Here is a 21,219-nt window from a genome sequence, read left to right as displayed (position 1 = left end):
ACATCATCTGCTACGTGCCCCAAACTGCCGACGTCGGGGCTCCCGTGACGAAGCCGACGCGCTGGCTGTGGTTGGCGCGCGCTGCTCGGGCGTGTGTACACGTCATGGTTTTGGGACTGACGTCATGCTGCCCGGGCCTGTGGGGACGGCGAAAACCTCGGCCGGTCTGGGCGCGCGCGTGCGCTCGCTCGCGCGTGCTTCCAGAGAGGCATCGATACGGCAAGAATGGTGACGTCATGTTATACAAGCTGTCATGGCGGCCGCTCGGCGTTTTTCAGTCGAAACCGAAACTGGCACGAATAAACGACGCCGTAAATGAATGTTTACGCTGCGCTCGACCGTCTAATCTGTCACTCTATGATTAGTGGGCTGGTAGGCACGCATAGCAGCGAAAAAAACGTAACATAAAAATTTCGTGACAGTACTCCTTTAAGTATCAGAGATGTTATGAAACACGATTCGTAAGAAGGATCAAAATTTTGGCCTAAACTGTGTAGTTTCTCAGTAAATAGAGCATTATTTGCTGCCAGACGAGTGCTGGGGGCACAATAAAGCACCAAATCTTTCGAATAAAACAAACTTTTATTTTTCCTTCATGGCCCCTTGCGCATTGCCAAGAACAATGTCCACTCTGCAGCATACTGAGGGCAGCACATTACATAATGTTCAACATCTCGTACCACCCCACATGATGTACTCAGAGGCAATCACATTAGGCTCAGCTTGAATCGCCAAGATGTGGTCTTCGCTGACCATGTTCATATGCGGTATCCTTGAGTAGGATGGAGTAGAGTTAACACGATCCTATGAGTTTCAGCCAAGGCGTGGCAACCTGGTAAAAACTACTGTACAGCCACTTGAAACTTTTGATTGTGAAGTAGCACAAAGTTTCAAAAGTTCAAAAAATAAAACAACGAAATGAAGCTCCTATGCCTTTAGTTGCTTTACTACAAAGTACATAGAAGAAGGAACACCATGCGTGGCACACCCTTCCTTGTATAGGCCACTGTCCACAGCCTTTGCTACAGAGGTTGTGCTGCCCCGAAAAATTCCACGATTTGGCATCATCAGACTGCTTAGGTTCCTTCCTTCCAGCTTTACAGCAGCTGTCTACCCTTTCCTTTGAATGCGTTAGATGCACTTAACATGTAATTGAGTCAGTAGCTTCCCTGTCTATCATGCCTGAAGCCCCGGATCGATTTCAGTCACTGAACTGTGTTTACTGCTGCTTCTTTCGCGCAGTCCAAGGGATGGACAGATCAATCGACCAGATTTAGGGGAAAGCCCCAAGGTGGAGTAAGTTTCTATCAGATCGGATCGGAACAGATCAGAACCTTTCCAAGGATGTCCGCCTTGCTTTTAGAACGTTCTCCACCACGTTCATCTTTAAGGAGCAAAACAAGCTCGGATAGCAGCAAGCTGTGTGTAGTATCACACCTCATTAATCAGTTTTAAGACAATAGCGGTCTCTACAATGCTCTTCCAGTAGATGATGTTCCATTCAGTTTTAATGTGTATGCACCTTGCTACAAACTGAAAGGAATCCTATAACTTGTTTCTAGCAATAAACTTATTTTGTTAAGATTCCATGGTACCAGAATTTCACCTTGGTCACAACATAATTACAGTCACAAAATTAAATTCTTTTGTTCTTTGAAATGAAGTTCAAAATGAAATTCTTAAGAAAAAATAAAATTGCACTTAATGGATCGATAAAGCTGACCAGTAATTCCTACTCAAAAACCGAAAATCACCGTAGCGATTAATTTGCCCCTTTGAAATTCCTTCTGCGTGAATGGCACACTAGAAAAACTTGCTGCAACGCGAGTTTTGACGAAATGTGATGGAGAAGAGGCCCTGAATTGTGAACTCCATTTTCTCTGACTGCAGGATGGAACAATAAAAACCCTCACAGGCTGCATAGGTTTTGACTACAGCATAATTTTACAGGCTGCATGCAACAAAGTACAGAGTATTCCATATCATAAAAACTTTTCCATGATTTGCCTTAATCATGCAGTTTAAATGTCCTGCGCACTTGTTTGAAGCGTCTCCTGTGCCTGATCTTGTTTTGCTCTATTGTGTAGTCAAAGACCTTGCTGGCGCTGTTTCTCTGAATAAGTGTTGAAAGCTGCTGTAACATGCAACTGGGGGCTGGCAACTTTTGTCAAGCAAAGTCAGCCTTTTGTATTTGCTGCCACTCGAACTTTGAAAATGCTAAGCAGAGTTTTGCTAGAGATTTTTGCAAATAAATACAGTCAAGAGCACACATCAGAATTAACAACCCACTGGCTTTTATTACAAATAAGAGCTCCCGAATTCCTACACCTGCTTATGGTGCACAGTAAAAGTTAAAAAACAAAAAACAATATAACGTATATTCTCAGCATTTAAAATTATTCTTGAATTGGCAGGCTGTAGCGCATGTAGTAAATAAACCGCACTGAGTGCCTGCCTGCCCCTATAAATCTTCGTCAACATGACGAAGACTAGTTACAATAGACATTCATAACAATATTTGCCTTATTTGGAAGCATGTTCAAAAGCACCACGTCAGATCAAAGTTTTGTACGCACCTTGTAACAATTATCATCGAGACTATAAAAGCCTGCTCTCAAAACAAGCAGTTTAAGTAGGCCATTGGATGTAGCACTGTCCCTAAAATATGGACACAGCCCGTTAGGAATTGGTGAATAGTTGTGCCACAACGTCCTTCTTGTTCACTTTGCCCATGGCGTTGCGCGGTATTTCGTCGACAACTCGCATGAGCACGGGGATCATGGCCGACTCCATGCGGGTCTTGCCCCACTCGCGCAAGTCCTGCAGCGACAGGTCAGCACTTGGCTCCCTCAGGGCCACCGCACAGGCCACCTTCTCCCCCCACGTGATGTCTGGCAGGCCGACCACAGCACAGTCCCGGATATCTGCACAGAGGTGGTGGAGAGAGGTTGGTGCATGATACCTCGTGGCACCAACAAGTCAAACACCCCGGAGACTTGCTCATAACATGGAAAGCAGTCAAAGCGGGCATCACATAACACCAAATTGAAAACATTCTATCAGTCCATTCGGTTAGGGCCCACAAAGGGTTTCGACAAATATGCTCGCTGTGTTGTTCCTTTTCTGTACCATATAAGAAAATACTGTATCTTTTTTTTTTTTTTCTTCTTTTTCATTTGATTTTGTGGTGTGTGCTGCTCCCGACTTCGGTGCAATCTACTTTGGGAGGAAGGGCCTCGTCAGGCTGTAGCCTTTTGCACTCCACCTTATGTGTATATGTTACGTTCATCTCTTGAAATCTTTCAAATAAAAAAAAAAATAAAAAAAAAAAAGGAGCCACGTGCAGTGGGAAATCCATAATAACCCTCAGAGTCAGAGCGGGAGGGGCAATTATTTCACTCAGTGTTCCTCAAACAGGGTCCATGGGTCTGCAAAACCCTCATTTCAGGTGTCCGCGAATACCGAACACCCTGCCACAATTTCTTTTGTCCTTCTTGCCAAACCTTGCTAGCAGGCTATGCAAAGAGGCAGCTTTGCTGCATGACTTGAACATTTAATTTTTATGTACATTCAATTTCTATGCGTAGCACATGTCATGACGCCATGCGTAGCACTTGGCGTCACGAGATCATTTGCTGCAGGTGAACAGGCAGCCTTTTCGTCTGCAGTGAATGATCTCATGACAACATGTCACAAGCACAAACATGCACGCACAGAAAAATGAAAAGTAAAACGAGAACAAAGCAACAAATGTGAAAAAAAAAAATCAAGAGCCTTCTTTCGGAAAGCGGGTTAACCTGGCACAGCAGACGACAGACGATGTGAAACCGGATGACTGGTATTGACAACGATATGAACCGCGGGAATACCTTACTATGATTCGTATAAACTCTTATGTAACTATTTCTTGCCATCAGGTTTTCTTATCGTCTGCTACCTCATTTGGCTCCTTCCTATTGTGAACTGCCATCGTGCGTTTCGTACTGCATATCTCAGGTGACGCCGTCGTTCCAAGATCAGCTTGCACATCCAAATTGTCCGCCATTTTCCCACAGGCAAAAATCGTTTTTATTTATTTTTCAGAGTAAACAGGTAAGTACCGTCATTGCTCCCAGAGTCAAACAAAACAGACCACAAAATGTGACCTTCGTGTGAAGTTTGAGCGCCAACGGAGCAGCAGCTTGCTCAGGAAAAAATTTTTAAGTGTTCCATTTATCAGTGTAACACGCTGTATATTGAAGAACTCTGAGCACAGCATGCATGGCTGTATGTGAAAAAGCAATGGTAAAAAGCTTTAAAGGAGCACTGACACCAATTTTCGGCGTTGATATTATTGCACAGTTCGCTTCCTTCACTCAACAGAATCATCATCATCATCATCATCACCAGCCCATCTACGCCCACTGCAGGGCAAAGGCCTCTCCCAGTCTTCTCCAATTACCTCGGTCCTGTGCCAACCGTGACCAATTTATCCCCGCAAACTTCTTAATCTCATCTGCCCATCTAATTTTCTGCCGCCCCCTGCAGCGCTTGCCTTCTCTAGGGATCCACTCTGTTACCCTTAACGACCAGCGGTTATCTTGCCTTCGCATTACATGCCCTGCCCACGTCCATTTCCTCTTCTTAATTTCTACCAATATGTCTTTAACACCAGTTTGCTCCCTGACCCACTCCGCTCTCTTCTTGTCCCTTAATGTTACACCTAGCATTTTCCGCTCCATTGCCCGCTGAGTCGTTCTCAATTTAAGTTGAACTCTCTTAGTCAGCCTCCAAGTTTCTGCCCCGTAGGTGAGTACCGGTAATATGCAGCTGTCATACACTTTCTTCTTCAGCGACAATGGTAGGCTGCTATTCATTATCTGGGAATGTCTGCCATATGCACCCCACCCCATTCTGATTCTTCTAATTATCTCTGCCTCATGGTTCGGATCTGGGGTCACAACTTGGCCTAAGTAGATATATTCGCTTACCACTTCCACTGCCTCGCCACCTATCTCAAACTGCTGTGCTGTCCCGAGGTTATTGATCATTACTTTAGTTTTCTGCATATTAATTTTCAGGCCCACGGTTCTACTCTGTTCGCCCAGTGCAGAAAGCATGCTTTGCAATTCGTCCCCCGAGTTACTTAGCAACGCAACGTCGTCAGCAAATCTGAGGTTACTGAGGTATTCTCCATTAACCCTTACTCCCACCTGTTCCCAATCCAGCGTTCTGAATATTTCTTGTAAGCATGCTGTGAATAACATTGGAGAGATTGCGTCTCCTTGTCTGACACCCTTCCTTATAGGTATTTTACTGCTCTCCCTATGGAGGATGATGGTAGCTGTAGACCCATTGTAGATATCCTCTAGTATTCTTACGTACTGCTCATCTACCCCCTGGTTCCGTAATGCCTGGATGACTGCTAGGGTTTCGACCGAGTCAAATGCTTTCTCATAATCTATGAAGGCTAAATATAGGGGTTCATTATACTCAGCACACTTCTCTATCACCTGATTGATCGTGTGAATATGGTCCATTGTTGAGTAACCTTTGCGGAACCCTGCTTGTTCTTTAGGTTGACTGAAATCTAAGGTTGCAGAGATTCGGTTAGCGATTACCTTGGTAAATACCTTGTAGACGACTGACAGTAAGCTGATCGGCCTGTAATTTTTCAAGTCCATCATGTCGCCTTTCTTATGGATTAGGATGATGTTCGCGTTCTTCCAAGATTCCGGTACCATTGCGGTCATTAGGCATTGCGTATACAGGTTTGCCAGTTTTTCAAGTACAATTTCTCCGCCATCCTTCAAGAGGTCTGCTGTTATCTGATCCTCACCAGGTGCTTTGCCCCCTTTCATTTCTTTCAAAGCCTTCTTTACTTCTTCGGTCGTTACTGGTGGGATGTCTATCTCCTCTGAACTACTGTCTCGTTCGGCATAATCCTGTATGTCCCGGCTACTGTACAGATCTCTATAGAACTCCTCGGCCACTGTGACTATTTTATCCCTATTTGTGATGACATTGCCTTGCTTATCCTTAAGTGCATATAGCTGATTTTTCCCCACGCCGAGACGTCTCTTCGCTGCTTTCAGGCTACCTCCGTTTTTTACAACGTGTTCGATCCTCTCCATATTATACTTCCGTATGTCAGCTGTCTTCCGCTTATTGATTAACTTCGAGAGCTCGGCTAGTTCTATTCTGTCAGCTGCGGTAGAGATTCTCATGGTTTGCCGTTTCCTGATTAGATCTTTCGTCTCCTGTGAAAGTTTACCAGTATCCTGTCTAGCCATAGTGCCCCCGACTTCTACTGCACATTCCGTGATAATGTGCGTAAGGTTGTCGCTGGCTTCCTGTGTCGTAAGCTCGGCTTCCATGTTAAGGGCGGAATATCGGTTCTGCAGCGCGATCCTGAATTCTTCTACAGTTGAACCCCTTTATAAGAGACATGTACCGGGGAGCCGTATCTGTCTCTTATACGAGACGTCTCTTATAAGCAGGGGACTATGTTTTCACTTACTAATCAGACCCTAGTTCAATGTGGGCACCGAATGACTAAAATAAGCTCAAAAGAACGCTACAGGATGTTGCAAAAGATTCATTCTAATTTATGTTTGGCCCCCAGAATTTATGAAACAGTTCTGAATCTTTGTTCGCTTCATGACTGTATTTACAGTTTTTTACAACCGATTCTACAAGCTTTTTTTCCTTTCACTGTTTCCGGAAGATGAATCGTAGATGTTGAGTTCACAAGCCTGATGAATAGCCAGAGTGCACAGCTTCTTCCGCTGTGTGCTCAGGCTATTCATTGCGCTTGCAGGACTCAACATCTGCGATGGTTCTTGATTGGGAGCTACGCTAGTGGGAGAGCCTGCATGTGCGGTCGCGCTCCAATGGATGGCAGTAAGCTTCAACCCCTTCTGTAAGTTGCATTTCCATTGGCAGGGTTTCTCATCGTCGTTTCATAGCTGAATGAACCACTGCATGTGTGCTGAAGTTGTAATAAATAGCGACTGCGGGTGTCTGTCATCCACCTGTGTTTCCACAATGGAAGCAACTGCAATTAGTGACTGGTGGCACTGCATCTTAAGTTAAAATGTCTGTTACAAACGAGATTGTTGATTATAGTCCAAGGATGACTTGTCCCTTATAACCAACTGTCTTCTACATCCGATGTCTGTTATAAAAGAGGTCAATTTAATGGGAAAGATAGGGCAGCCAACCATGTGGGTGAATAGTGTCTCTTATACCCATTTGTCTCTTACATCCATGTCTCTTATAACGAGGTTCAACTGTACTTTATGTCTTACTGTTAGCTCATTTATTGGCTTCTTTCGTACTAGCTTGTTGCGGTCCCTCCTCAAATCTAGCCTAACTCGAGATCTTACCATACGGTGGTCACTACACCTTACCCTTCCGAGCACTTCCACATCCTGCACAACGCCAGGGTAATCGCATAATATGAAGTCAATTTCATTTTTGTGCTCCTCATTCGGGCTCCTCCAGGTCCACTTCCGACTCTCCCGTTTACAGAAGAAGGTATTCATTATCCGTAGGTTATTCCGTTCTGCAAACTCAACTAGGAGGTCCCCCCTGCTATTTCTACAGCCCAGACCATAGTTGCCAACTGCCTTGTCTCCAGCCTGATTCTTGCCTACTTTAGCATTGAAGTCCCCCATAACTACGGTATACTGTGTTTTTACTTTAGCCATTGCCGATTCCACATCTTCATAGAAGCGTTCCACTACTTGGTCGTCGTGGCTGGATGTGGGCGCGTAGCCCTGCACCACCTTGAGCTTGTACCTCTTATTGAGCCTAATTACAAGACCTGCGGCCCTTTCGTTAATGCTATAGTATTCGTCTATGTTGCCAGCTATGCTTTTATTGACTAGAAATCCCACTCCCAGTTCTCTTCTGTCCTCTAGACCACGGTAACATAGGACGTGTCCATTTTTCAGCACCGTAAAGGCTTCACCCGTCCTCCTAACCTCGCTAAGCCCTATTACATCCCATTTAATGCCCTCTAGTTCCTCAAACAACACCTCGAGACTTGCTTCGCTAGATAAGGTTCGCGCGTTAAACGTTGCCAGGTTCAGATTCCAGCCAGGGTATTCCAACAGAATACCCTGGCTGAAATATGAGCGGCCTGCGACGCGAAGAACATAGTTCAATTGGATCGCATTTATCGCGCCGACGGAGCAGCGCGCGGAGCGGCACTCAGCAAATGGACATCAGCGTGACATCACTGCAGGAGGGGAAAAAGAAGTGACGTGACAGCGCTCGCCAAAAACTCGTGACGTCACTTCACGTGCGCGGCCCCACGAGCGGCAAGCGGGCGCAACACCCTCTCAAGCGGGCGCCCGTGACGTCCGTACAAAGCGGTGAGGTCAAACCGGGAGGCTGTCATATGCGCCGTTCGGGATGAAAGCGCGGGAATTTGAAACAAACGATTTTCAGGCCGTTCAATGTAATAACTATCGCGCGCTGAAGTATTTGAAGTGCTGTTTCAGGTTCGCCAGACCATTAAGCATCGATAAAAGAAATAAAAGTGTAACAAAATTTTCGTGTCAGTGCTCCTTTAAGAAAAACAATGGGAGGGTTAGAACACAGCAGATAGTCTCCAGTGGCAGACCCAAGTCCCCTGTAGACAGACTGAGTGCAGACCAACAATTTTCAGCGTATGGAAAAGTTCGTGAAAAAAATAAAGGAGGTCTTAGAGTTTCCATAATTTGATATAAGACTGCTAATATGGCCACTAGAAAAATGCCTTCCCAGCAATGCCTTCGTGTTCAGAGGTGAAGCTGACTTCAGGGGGATCGGTGTGAGCTTGGTTTTTGTAAGCCGGCTTTCCGACATTCTGTGTGGCACAGTGAAGCATGGCTCTCTAGGGAGAGAGTATGGTTACAGTCCAATTTTATACTCCCCTCCACCACCACTGCCTCTTTCCATAGTCGTGCACACTCCTCGCCACGCGCGGCGTCTTTCCCCTCTGCGACTGCACAATGCCATGCACTCTTCCGCAGCCACCTGTACAGCCCACTAGAGACTGCCCTGCGATTAACGTAGCTGCACTCAAATAGAATGCCAATGTCTCTACCCACCAATCACGTGCGTCTTCAGTCCACGACATAGAGATCGCGCCACCGTCCTTACAATTTAACATAGCAAATCCCCAACGTAGCAAATCCCACCAGAGTTTCGGCTTCACCAAACTTTCCTCTTCGCAGGGTAGAAGGACTCTGATTTAAATTTCTCTTTTTTTTTTTGTTTAGGGGCCCTGAAAATTGGCTGTTCATTGTGACAAGAGCAGACATATTGAAGCTGCATAAGCTTGGTGCATTGCTTGCAACACAAAAAGAATTATTGGTACAACTTATTTGATGATAGGCAGAGTCAGTGGCCTTGTCTGCTATCCTTCCAGCTTCCACAAACCAGAAAAATTCAGGGCTCCTTTCCCGCAACTGCATACCGCAGGTACACACAATGTGCCTTGCAGAACGATGCACATGTTTTTGCATCAACTGCATATTCTCTACCTGCCCTTCACCGAGAGGAATGTTAGCAATACCCTAAATTCTTTCAATGCTTTCCAGTTTTTATGTCAAGTGTGGCTGCCATGCTACCTAAAATGTACACATAGGGTGAAAGTACAAAGGCCATAAAATTGTACCTATGCTGATGTTTTGGCAACGTTAGTGTTTGATCTTGAAAGCAATGCACTGCTTCCAAAATCACACAGAAAAGATGGCATGCTTAAGAGGCAAGTGGAACATCAGAGGCATCACAGGCAAAAAAAAAAGTACTACAGTCGATCGCGGATATATCGACCCCAGATATATCGAATTATTGTATATATCAAACAGTCCAAGCATCCCCTTGGAAGTCATATGGAAAAGAAAACATTTTATATATCAAATTATCGATTATCGAACAATTCTGTGATCCCCTTGGAGTTCGATATATCCGGGATCGATGGTATTTTGTTTTAGGGCACTAAAATTGTGCTTCTCGCTTTCATTCTCGCTCTGTCCACATTCGTGTGCGTGTGTTGGGTACATGCATGTGCACAGCTTTCACAGAAAGCAAGCAGCACAAAGCTTAACTCACAAACCACACTGTGATATTCTACTCAATCACCCAATTTCACATCAATGCCAAAAACAAAAAATTTGCTAGTGGAAGCCCGAGGGAAAGAGGAGGCACATCAAGTTTGGGCATGCACTCTAACTGTACTGCTCATATGCTGTTCTTTCCATAGCTTGCGCGAAGGAAACTTGAGAAAGGTTGTGTGCTCGACAACAGCTTAAGGTGCGAACCTAGGCCCCTCCTGACCATTCTCCATTAACGAAATGAGGGCTCACCTCTGCTACCCAATTCAGGATGCCACACATAGGGCAAAGCATGCGTCAGTTAATATCCAAACCGCCTCTTCCTTCTGTTGCTACAGTAGCCCAATATTATATCACTTGCGCATACAATCAAGATGAGTGGCATCAACAAGAAGCTTGATTGCTCACCTGGGTGTGTTAGAAGGTGGCGCTCTACATCCAGAGCACTAATTTTATACCCGCCACTCTTGATAATGTCCGATGATGTACGACCCAGTATTCTGTAGGCCCCATCTTTGTACTCGGCAGTGTCTCCTGTAGAGGCAACATCAAAAAGAGCAAAAGCAAGAAGGGTGAGTGAAAAATGTTCCCATTGAACTATTCAAATTCAAGGCCAAATAAAATATTGCTTTGTTAAAGTTTAGCAGAGAAATGTAGCTTGCTGTGAGTTATAAAGAAATGCTTGTATCAAAACCCACCACTGATCCTTTATGGGTAAAAAATAAAGTTAGAAAAAAGCAACAGCATCTTGATTCACTGTTAAATAAAATTGACTTTGTAGCTCATTTTACCACTGATCACGGGAAATCACCCTTTTGAGCACTACACTAAGGGCAGATGAAAGAAACCACAAAACAATGCATCCACAGGGCAGGAGCAGCTCAACTGCAACAGCCTCAAGTCTTGGTAGAAATTGTGTGATAATCACGCGACGTGACGCATACTAATGACAACACAGCTATTGCCATGATAGGGCAATGAAGTGACAAAGCGGCTGTTTGATCAGGCATATTCCTAGACCAACCTATTTTGCAATGCGAATGCAAACACATGCTCAGTGGCCAACACTGCATGATGCAACACCTTGCTCTGCACTAGTAACAGGTCACGTGAACTGCATTCTCTGTCAGTCACTCGCATACATTTCCTCCACACGCGCTATTTTGGGTATGAGGGGAAAGGAGGGATAGCCACTTTTGAAAGGTTTGCGTCAGTGTGGGCAACGGAGCTCTTTCCAGCAGTGATCTTTTCATGCCTGCTTTGCCGATCGGCCGTTGTCAGGGCACGTCACGAAATATAAGCAACAGGGCGCATTCTTACCTTGCTGCTTGGAGAGCAGCTACAGCTTTCCATCTCTGCACCTTTTTATCTCTGCATTTTTGACAACCCATGGTGCGTTTGCACAAGCCCGCACGTACATAAACAAAGCTTACAAAGGAAAGGGGCAAAGTTTACAAAAAAAAAGGGAAGGCTGCCCATCCTGTGAGCGGCTATCAGTGAAAGAGTCACAAAGATGAAAACGGGAAAAGAAATAGGCGCTTTGACTGCGGCATATTAGTCTCAGGAATGTGCACCTGCTTCTGTGGCTCTCATGTGAAAAAAAAAAACGAATCATGGGTGGGTCGGGGAGGGATTCAGAGAGGCCAATGTTTCGGGCACAAGTTTTTACAGCGATATCTTTTCTGCCCTGGATGTCCAGTGTGCCGTGGCCGCCGCTAGGAGGTCCAGTACTCGAAAAAGGTTCGTTGCTGGCGTTTCTATAAAGTTCGCTTGCCGCAAAGCAGTTTTCTTGTGCGGCGACATAATAGCCACTGACAACCTCATAATATTGGAGCTGCACCGTAAAAGAGCTACCTTGGATTGGTAACAAAACAAAAATGTAGCAAATGCACTGCGATGCATAGCAATTAGGGTTTACATCTCCCAGTTTCCCCCACTGCACTCAGTTTACACCACAGAAGTGATCAAAAGATTTTGTTTTGAGCAATTTTTCGGTCCCTAAGACCACGTGCCCTCTTAAGTTGCAGCGATATTTACACAACCATTTTCTTTAACATTGCATAAAAAATTCTCCAAAGCCATATAAAAAACCAGCCTTAAAGTACCAGCCTAAGAATGACCTAAAATAATGTTTCTTCATGTCAATAACGAGTAACGTAAAGAATCATTGGTGACACAGGGAAAGCTAGCTAATTTGAACTTCAGTAATTCGAATTTATGGATAATTTGAACTGCTTGATTTCATCTGGCCAAGTTCCATAGAAGTCTATTTATACAAAAACCCGTTAATTCGAATGTGAGTAGGTTCCACCACGGGTAATTTGAACTTCGTGCCACTGCTCCGGCGGATTGGCGCATAGCACATGGCCAGAGAAATGCACCTGATGCCTACGCACAAGGCAGCACAGCCTCCAGAACACTGTTGAGTGAAGAATGGAGAGAGAAGGAAAAACCGGGTAACACCAATTTAAAATTCTTATGGCGGATGTTTAGGAAGATGTATTCTTTGAAAACTACAAACCTTAGGAACACAAACAACAGGCTACAATCACGAACTTCTTCAAGTGTCAAATTGTTGACGTGTCCTGCTCCTTTCAATTGCAGTGCATACTGTTGTTATTCCTCACTTTCATTATTTCAATCTGAGATTGTTTCCTCTTGCAGTTAGAATTACTAAAGAGTTCCTGATTTTTTACTGTATATACTTCAGTACCTAATGCACATCAGCACTTTGAGCACAACATGAAAACCACTGGACCTGGGAAAGATGCCTGGTTTTAGTACTCAGAAATCAACATTGAGTTTTGGTGTAATGCATAGAAATTTTCAGTTTGGAGGGCCATAAAAGGGCCAACACGTGTAGTATATGGGGCAGGAAGATAAGAGGGGCATACACTCCAGTGCCAGTGTCTGGAAGGCAGGAGGATCTGTGTATACCACTGTACGGGTATACAAAGGGGGATTATAAGGGGCAGCCTGGTCCTGATGGCGATCGTCACGAAGGCCAGCTTGCATGTGCCAGGGGATAGGCTAAATTTGGGGATTAGAAGGGAGTGGTAGGAGCAGAATGAGAAGAGATTGATTAACAAGGGCAATAACAGCCTCCTGCAGAATCCAGTGACCTTAGTAAGTGCTGTATAGGTGCAACATGAAAATTTTGGTGAGTTGGTGATGCTTGTTGAACTACAGTACGTGAAAAAACATGGAAGAAAGCAAGAGGACGAAACAAAGGGCTGAACAGCAGTGTCTTTGTCTGTGTTTTTTCGCTTCCACTGTGATTCATCAAGCTGAATAGGTGGCCAGACTGGCGGTCACGATCGAGATGACGAGCACAAGAAAGAAAAGACCCTTGTTGCAAAAAACTGGCTGATGATTACTATACTCCCTAATGCGAAATTTGTGCACAGTGCGAACTGCGGTCTTCTTGGTCCCGGCGCATAGCTGCTGCGTCTCAGGAAGTGATTGCGCGATCAGTGAACGCACAGCGGTGCACACTACTTTGCCATTATCTTGCAGCTCGCTGCCAAGCATGTTGTTGTAAATCGTGTTTGAACCTCCCCCACAAATGTCACGTGGTTTGGATGAGCCACACAACGAGGAGGATGCTAAAGGACCACATGCAGCACACAGCACACGTTGGGCTTTTGCTTGGCTGCAATGCCCTCCCCCTAACACTTTCGCCATGCTTTCCTCCTCTGTTTTAGTGCGCAGATGTCACGCAGTTTGGATGAGCCGTTTGGATGAGCAGTTTGGATGCCGAAGGACCAGGTGCAGCACGCAGTGTGTGCTGGGCTTCTATTCGGTCAATCCGTCCTCCCCCTCACACTTTCCTTTTCAGTTTTCCATCTGTCTTCGCAGTTTCCTTCGTTCGCTCGGTTATGAGGCCAATGAAGCTGCCAAACAAGAGCAGCGGACACTTGAGTGCTGCGCACTAGAACGCTGGTCGGACATGTAATCTCAGAGATGCGACGCAGCTTTATATATATATAGAGTTGAGTGCAGAGGAGAGTTTGGGGTGTGTCTGTGTATATGGAATGTGCTGTACACTATTCAAGGCCAGTTATGTTTGCCTGGGCAACCACATTTACAAGACACAAGAGAGGACTTAGGCTTGCATATGCACACAAACTGCTAGACAACTAAGTGCCCAATCAGACCTGCAGTTGTGCAGCGATAATAGAAATTTGATAAAAAACATTACTCAAGGTGACCCGGCCGCGGAAACTCGTGCCCACATGACGACCTCACAACTAAGAGGAAAAAAGTATTAGGCATACCAGTTTTAAACCAGCCATCACTTGTAAAGGCATCTCTTGTAGCACTGGGTTTGTTCCAGTACTCCTTGAAGACATTGGGTCCTTTGACAAGAAGGTCTCCAGACTCGTTCTCGAACCCTTTAACAACTTTGGTTCCATATTCATCACCAGTCGCAACCACGTCGTAGCCAGTAGCTGCATAAGCATTTGGCTTGGCAATGCATACTTTGATGCCTGGGAAGGGCTTGCCCACATATCCTGCAAGACAGTCCACAGGCAACATGTAGAGAGTACTGCAGAGGACACACAATCATGAATTACCATCCTGTCCAATGTGCTCACCAGGTTTTCGGGTGCCATGTAGAGGATTTGTCAGGGCCATTCCTATTTCAGTCATTCCATAGCGCTCGAGAAGGGTGTGCCCAGTTATTTCCTTCCACCGTTCGAGTACAGGAACCGGAAGTGATGCTGACCCACTCACCATCAACCTAAAGAAAAGGAACGACAAACAGCCAAAGTAAACCATAAAAAATATACACGGGTTTGTTTTCTTTTCACCAATAATTTTAAACAGTTTGTCACTATAAAAACAGTGCCTACTGAACTGCCCTCTTTGCACTGCAGAACTGAGCTTCGGAATACGGCAGGTAAGCCGAATCACAGCAAGTTCATTTATATTGCTTATAAAGCATTGCCACAAACTACGTGCAAAAACAAAGCCTGCCGTGCGCTAGCCTGGCATGCATGCCCAGGGCCTACAATAAACAGCTAGGAGTGCCAGCAATTACCACACTTGTTTGCACAATGTGTGAAATGAACACTTCTAGAGCTCAGCGAATCCATCGAGATAGTAAGTGCAAAGGCCCGACATAGATGGCATACAGCCTCATATTGAACCAATTTATTGGGCAGCTTGAGAGAAGAAATTTTAGGTCTTTAACAGTTCAGAATAAGATACCTGCATTTAAGATAAAATATACCTAACATGACATCCCACCATTGTCATTACTGCTACACTGTCACATTGACATGAAAAACAAGTCTCAAATTTATGCTGTGTCTGCAATAAACAGGGAGCATTTCCTGTTCAGAAAATTAGCTGAAATAACATATTAGGGCTATTAAGTGCACTCAACATACTGCCAACAATGCCAGAAAGAAAATCAGCAGTGCAAAGCAGTATAAAAATTCCCAGTTGAAACTGCTTGACCTAGAGACTCCAAATTTCAGAAGTGCATACCCAGCATGGTGTAAGGACTCGCTAAGGCTAAATTTTTAGAAATTATATCCCTAGGGGAGCAAGAAGGGCCAAATGTGTTTTCTCAAATTCCTGATTATCCGACAGACCCACAGGCGTATAGAATTGGTTCCTGCTTATGTATGTATCTTGTACCCAATCCCCTTAATAGCAGGGTGCCATTTTAAAAAGAAGGCTCAGATAAGGTTAATGTACACTTTTCTAGCAAAGCTTCTTGGATAAATTAACCCAGTTCGTAAGGCCACATGAGAAAGTGTCCCCAAAGGTGCAGTGCAGTGCACTGGGCCACACTGCCAGAGAAAACACGGACAAAATTTTGGTAAAAATAGCATCAATAGACCAGTATCATATACACAGAAACAGCTGTGTTTAGGAAGCACAGAATTACTATGACACTGAACACATTGGGACACACGTGGGGCCAAGTGCTCAGATGTCGACCACTGTTTGGTTTCGCACGTGCGTTACAAATGTGAGGGACATGCCGACAACAGCAAATTCTGTTTTGCTTGAGACATCTCTGTGGCCTCTCGATGTTTTGATGTTTCACTGCACTCATTCAGCACTTCGTCACTATTCGCACCAAGCTTGGGCAAGACGCAAGAGGTGTCCGCACACATGCCTTCTGAAAAAGCAGCCCTGACCCGACAAAGATCACACAATGTAGACGCTGTTACACAGAATGGCAAAACCAGTCTATACCTGATCTTTTGCATGCAGGCTGCGCGAATGAACTCTTTGCTTCGGGAGAAGGGCGCCTTGCTTGAGAACATTTTGTCATAGTGCTGTATAAGCTTGGCATAGATTGTTGGCACAGCCATGTAAACGTTGATTCGGGGCCCTGTGCTTGGAGGCTCAATGAGGTGGTTCCAGACCTGGAAGATAGTCTAGCTTGAGCAAAACCTTTCTTTTTTCCTTTATAAGCACAACATGAAACACAGGGTGGGCTCATGAAGGATTTTAGAGTTGCTGGATGTAGCCAAACAACCAGCCAAATGGTCAAACAGAAATGAGGGAAGAGAAGGAAAGGAGCGCTTGGGAACAAGTTACAACCAAATTACTTTGGTTTGCCTACATCACTGTAGCACGTTGCACTACTGCAACAAGCTATGTATGGGCTGCGAAATATTTATACTTTTCTACCTCGCCCAAAACTATAAAAAAACACACTGAATTAGAAATCTGATAAGTATTTATGGTGCAGAATGACAAGGACAAAGGCGAGAACGAAACAGAGTGCTCGTGTTGTCTCGTTGTAGCCTTCGTCCTTGTTGTTCTGCGCTGTAAACCCTTGTCATGTATAACCAACATGCCCAACTGGTTCTTCGTAAAAATCTGAAATAACAGATGCTATGAGCTGACGAATAGTGGATCAGGTGTCTCAGTGGTGGGAATTCTGAAAGCCATGTCCGCCCTCTTGGAGAACTTCGGCAACCCATTTCAAAGCTGAAGCCCTAGTCTGCCTTGCACCATGAAGACGATTTGGCAGCATGGATAAATTGACTTTGAAGACCTAAATCATCTAGTTTGTGTCGCCGGACACCGCGTGATACTGCAGTGGATCCCTGCCCACTGCGGCATCATAGGCAATGAAAAAGCAGATGAGGCTGCCAAGAGAGGATTGCAACTGCGGAACGTGAGGAACATTTTCTTCACGAAGCACGATGCCTCTAGGCTAGCAAAGGAGCTTGTTTTCAGGGAAAGAAGCACCTTCTGGTCTCTCCCAGAAAACCAGCACCCATTCCTGCACCATGTCGACCCAACTTTGGCAATGAGGTTACCGGAGCGACTTCCACGTCGGCTAGAGACTTTGCTCCATCGCTTACGCCTCAACGTGGCGCTAACACATACCTACCGCTATCGCCTTGGCCTAACCTCGAACCCCTATTGTGACAACTGCGGTTCACCAGAAACCGTCGAGCACATTTTACTGGAGTGTCCTACATACTATCAAGCAAGAAACAACCTCGCACAGAAGATCGAGTGCCTCAACCACAGTTCCTTGACTTTAAAAGCACTTCTGGGACCATGGCCATCTCCCTCCTCTCAGCGTAAAGTGCTAACCGCATTATTTGAATATCTCCATGACATCGGCGTCGCTGAGCTGATATAGGACCAGACCATTCTTGCATTGTACAACCGCCCATAGACTTTTCACGTGTTGCACTGACGGACCCCAACGCACATGCTTCCTCCTTTTTTTTTTCACCTCTTTTATTTTCTCCTATCTTCTCTCTCTTCCACCTTTCTTCCTATTGCAACTTTTTTTCCCTCCTCCCGTACCCCGCAGAGTAGCATGTCGGCGTCAACATGCCGGCAGACCTTTCTGCTTTCCTCTAATAAAGAGCTTTCTCTCTCTCTCTCTCTTGACTTTGAAATCAATAGACATCGAAGTGGTAAACATTACCTGCTTTTATGCACTGGTGACGGCAAAAGAAAATGCAAACGGGAAAACCCAGATACAAAATTAAATATTTTGCTTCTTGGAGTCGAAATAAAGATGTGCGCTTGCCACATTCATGTAGTACAGTGAAAATTCTTCAGCATGATGAATGAGCCATGCCTTATAAGTCTGAATGCTAAAAGATCTCAAATTTTTTCCAGATCTTATTTTCTCGTTCATGCCTCATCTTCCCCCAACGCGTCTGTATCCTGCAAGAGCCGCAGGATCCTTCTGCCTGATACAACAATTCAAGAAAAACTTTCGGTTGTTTTTAGTTGTTTATTAATTTAAGTTTTCAATTTGACTCATAACCAAAATTTCATCTTTAGCTTGTACTTTGCCTACAACTGTTCCTTTGCACATATCTTGTTAAAAACTCTGCATTTACTGCATGGTCATTTTTACTACACTTCACAGATTAATTTCAACCTGCTCTACCAAGTGTCGCAGCTCAAAATAAGAGGTGACACGAAGAAAAGGTGCGATGGACTTCACAGAGAGAAGTGAAAAAAAATGACACAGCTATGCACCTGCCTATTTACAATTGTTACTTTTTATCTCCTTGAAAGTAAGCAATACACACAAAGCTCTAGAGTCCAGCTCCAAGTACGTGTTGCAAGTGCAATTAACCCATTTTTTTACATATCTTAGTGACTGCCCCCAAAATGTTGACAGTACCACATGATCGTAATTTACTCTCAAAACTTTGGTACCGCCGACACAAATTATGGACTATGCATGCCCCATCAGCTACAAAGCCAAGACAACTTGGTGGCACATGCTTAAAGAGCAGCAGCATAGAACCTGGCATCTGCTAACAGCTAGGCACACTCAGGTGAAAACCACTTGTGCACTCTAAGATCTGCTCTTTCTCAAAAGACTGAATTGGTGCTTCTGTTTAATGAGCAAGTAAGAACCATTTTTCTACTGCAGTAACATCTTTAAATGCAGTTTCTTCATTCAAATCACAGCTTCACGCATGGTAGGTACAGCTGAGCTATGAGGCACAACTGTAGTGGAGGGTTTATGAATTACTTTGAACTCCTCCGGAAACTTCAACATGCACTGAGTCCACTACACACAAGTGTTCTCCATTTTTGCCTCCACTAGAAAAACCACTACCATGGCTGAGAACCAAACCTGTGCCCTCATTCTTGGCAGCGCACCTTTACCACCAGCATGCCTTAAACAGCGCTTCCTCAAGCATTCAAACACTACTCTGCATTTCGACAGGAATGACAAAGTATTGTGGACCTGTGTGTTGTAGTTTCTAGCCGTACCCCAGAAGTTTGAGGGCACAATAAAGCATTCTTTTGTCAGTTGCTAGCTTTTCTTTGGGGAAAGATGGATAGGAGTTCAGTGGATTTGCCAGAGAAAGCAGATGACACTTCGCCCCCCCCCCCCCCCCCCTTCAAGCATGTAAGAAATAGACACGCAAGCATTCCCATACCACAACCTTCCTCAATTTGGTCCTCACATGAGTAAAAAGTGGGTGGTCTCTGCTAAGGAAAGGAAAGCAGTTCGTTATTCCAGTGGCTGAAATGTCAGGAACAGGAGCAGGATCCCATCGCTCAAGGTGAACAGTGGCGTGATGCTTAACTAGGCTGCCTTTTCATCCGTCACCGTCTGTTACAAGAGGCGGTATCACATTTCGCTCCTTGCCTCTTGCAGACATGATCCTAATGCTACTTGTCACTTCACACCTTCATGTTAGGTAAGGAGTGGGTAATACTTGGGTTAGTGACAGGGAGGTCGTGATGATGGCTATAACGACGCATTGTGACATACAAATGTTCAGGGAAATCTTTCCCTTGAGCGCGGGCGTACATCACATTCTATGACAACATGCTTTCCATCTAGAACCTATGGTATAACTAAGATTTGTGACCAAAATTTGCAGCAACATAACTACTCAAAAGTCTTATGCCCTAGCTGGGGTGGTAAAGGATAAGTGATTGAGAGACTTAGTGGCGTAAGGTGAAACTTTTCGCTAGCGCACAACTCGTTCTGTAGTAGCTATAAAATGGCGGAACTTACTTCAGCTGGTTCAAAGCGCGGCAGCATGACACAAGTGCTCCCGGCGTACAAAGGGGCGACCAGGGCATTCACGATTCCATGCGTATGATGCAGGGGTAGTGTGTGCAGCAGTACGTCCGTCGGGCAGATTTCCCACGCACTGAGAATGGCCGACGCTTGCACAAAAAGGTTGTTGTGCGTAGTAACGACGCCCTTTGGGGGACCCGTGGTGCCACTGGTGTACAGAATTTGGGCATCCTTGTGCTTCAGGCGCTTCCACTCCTCGGCTTTCTGCAATGAGGCAGCACATGTGACACGACTCTACACGCAGGGAACACTCACCTGTTTCGATGCTGCGAACGTTTCTGTCTTCGGTACTTCATCGATGACTACGAGCGGCAAATCTAGCTCTTTTGCTATGGGATGCAAACTGTCTGCGTATGCTTTTGTGCTGACAAGAAGAGCGCTTTGGGAATCCTTAATGTAATACTCTAACACCGACCGTGGGTGACCCCAGTACAGTGGCACGGCCACATGACCACCCAGCCAGCAGGCCCACTGAGTAATAACGTAGGACACTCCATTGGGACACAAAAACGATATTCGCTCCTTGGAAGAGCCCTTCAACAGATCGTCGAAGTGCGCCTGCAAGGACGTGCTGCCGGCCAAGAGATTTGAATAAGTGTACGTTCCTTCACTATCCACTAATGCGAGCCGATCTTGGTAACATGCAGCCTTGTTAAATATTGACTCAAACGGCGGTGGGAAGCTATGAAGCAGACGCCGCGATGACCCGACGTGCGCTAAAGCCGCGCGAAGCTTTCCTAAACAGAGTGGTCTAGCCATCAAAAACAGATAAATGCGGCAGCCTACAAAGTACCACTAATATCACTGAGTGCACAACACCACAAGGCACGTTACATCTGCCGATCATTCCAGCACATCACAATTTGAGAGCAATGTATGAGGAGCGTTTTAACATCTGGCAGGTGCCATGTTTTAGCTGGTGCGGTGATGGTAGATCTGCAGCCGCGATTTCGTACGTAGAAAACTTCTACGAATACCGAGATTCTCTGTGTTCTTGTTTACTCTAACTGAAGATAACTAAACTGTAGCTCAGAAAAGAAAGTACCAGCGTTATAATTGCCACACTGCAAA

General features: G+C 45.2%; 1 protein-coding gene across 1 annotated transcript; it reads right to left on the bottom strand.

Moving 5' to 3' along the window:
• Positions 1-563: 563 nt before the first annotated feature.
• Positions 564-21,150, bottom strand: LOC144155668 (malonate--CoA ligase ACSF3, mitochondrial-like). Its single transcript, XM_077687256.1, has 7 exons — positions 20,404-21,150; positions 20,083-20,352; positions 16,305-16,477; positions 14,687-14,832; positions 14,366-14,602; positions 10,497-10,622; positions 564-2,924 (listed from the first exon to the last, which is right to left on the bottom strand). The coding sequence occupies exons 1-7, from the start codon at positions 20,905-20,907 to the stop codon at positions 2,680-2,682; spliced, it is 1,701 nt and encodes a 566-aa protein (XP_077543382.1). The 5' UTR covers positions 20,908-21,150; the 3' UTR covers positions 564-2,679.
• Positions 21,151-21,219: the final 69 nt, after the last annotated feature.

Source organism: Haemaphysalis longicornis, unplaced genomic scaffold (assembly GCF_048455015.1).
Source record: "Haemaphysalis longicornis isolate Haplotype H1 unplaced genomic scaffold, Haemaphysalis longicornis Haplotype H1 scaffold_1, whole genome shotgun sequence".
Classification (NCBI taxonomy): domain Eukaryota; kingdom Metazoa; phylum Arthropoda; class Arachnida; order Ixodida; family Ixodidae; genus Haemaphysalis; species Haemaphysalis longicornis.
This window is presented reverse-complemented; position numbering and strand designations above follow the sequence as displayed.